A 964-nucleotide genomic window follows, 5' to 3' on the forward strand; every position below is an offset into this window, starting at 1 on the left:
GTGTGTGATTGTGTAGGTTTGGGAGTTATCAACTTTGGTCCCCCCCTCTCTCTTCTTAACTCATTACATCAGGGCTCTCTCTCTCTCTCTCTCTCTTCCCCCCCCCTCCCCCCCCCCCCCCCCTCTCTCTCTCTCTCTCTCTCTCTCTCTCTCTCTCTCTCTCTCTCTCTCTCTCTCTCTCTCTCTCTCTCTCTCTCTCTCTCTCTCTCTCTCCCCCTCTGCCCTACTCTCCCCCCTTCTAGCTCAGGCCCGGTGGGAGCCAGCAGGCGTGTTGGTAATAAAACCACGGTGGAGGAGAGCCCAGGCACACTTCAGAGAGCAGAGGGATGGCGAGAGGCACGGTGACCTCGTACCTTTGTGGAGTTGCGCTGCTCGCCCTTTGGAAGCCTTCGCTGCAAGGAGGTAGGTTCTCCGTCTTCATGTCCGCTCGTACCGACAGCAGCGTAGGGCTCTGGGTTTAGGGGGAAGGCGCGGGGCGCTGGTGGTGTTTATCAACGCTATGGAATGCATGCATTTAATGGTCTTATCAGGATAGCACATGTTCGCTAGCAGAAATCATCATGTAATCCATGTTCAAATGTGTTATTTATTGATGGGTTGAGAATTGTTCCTCACATGAGGAGGAAATAATAATGAGCAAATGCAACCTTTACGGACCGATAAAGGGACTCGTGTTTTACATGTGGGCACTTCCTGTGGTTCAGCTGTGAGAAAAGCCTCTTGGCGGAGCAGAGGGTGCCGTTCAGGGTCCTCTGATTCTTCTGCTGCAGCTGTTTGTACACTGACAGCCTTTGGTGAACATGTTGCCTCTCTGGGTCTGAGCCCCCTGGGGTGTGTGATGAGAGTCTCTGAGGTGACTCCCCCCCCCGCCTCCACCCTCAGGGGCCTCCACCCTCATGGGCTTCCGCCCTCATGGGCCTCTGCCCACCTCTTGGGCCACCATCCGCCCACCTCTTGGGCCACC

General features: G+C 55.5%; 1 protein-coding gene across 39 annotated transcripts in view; it reads left to right on the forward strand.

The window, feature by feature from the left end:
• The first annotated feature begins 264 nt into the window (after nt 1-264).
• Nucleotides 265-964, forward strand: part of LOC115546521 (fibroin heavy chain-like) — a 28,873-nt gene continuing 28,173 nt past the window's right edge. For 13 of the 39 annotated variants that reach the window (XM_030360037.1, XM_030360047.1, XM_030360049.1 and 10 more), the window contains exon 1: nt 268-402. In XM_030360037.1, coding sequence (XP_030215897.1) covers nt 327-402 — 76 coding nt within the window. In that variant the 5' untranslated portion in view covers nt 268-326. Of the gene's footprint in view, nt 403-964 lie in introns of all 39 variants that reach the window. The other 26 variants (XM_030360041.1, XM_030360050.1, XM_030360053.1 and 23 more) reach the window with 8 other exon arrangements.

This window comes from Gadus morhua, chromosome 7, assembly GCF_902167405.1.
Source record: "Gadus morhua chromosome 7, gadMor3.0, whole genome shotgun sequence".
Lineage (NCBI taxonomy): Eukaryota > Metazoa > Chordata > Actinopteri > Gadiformes > Gadidae > Gadus > Gadus morhua.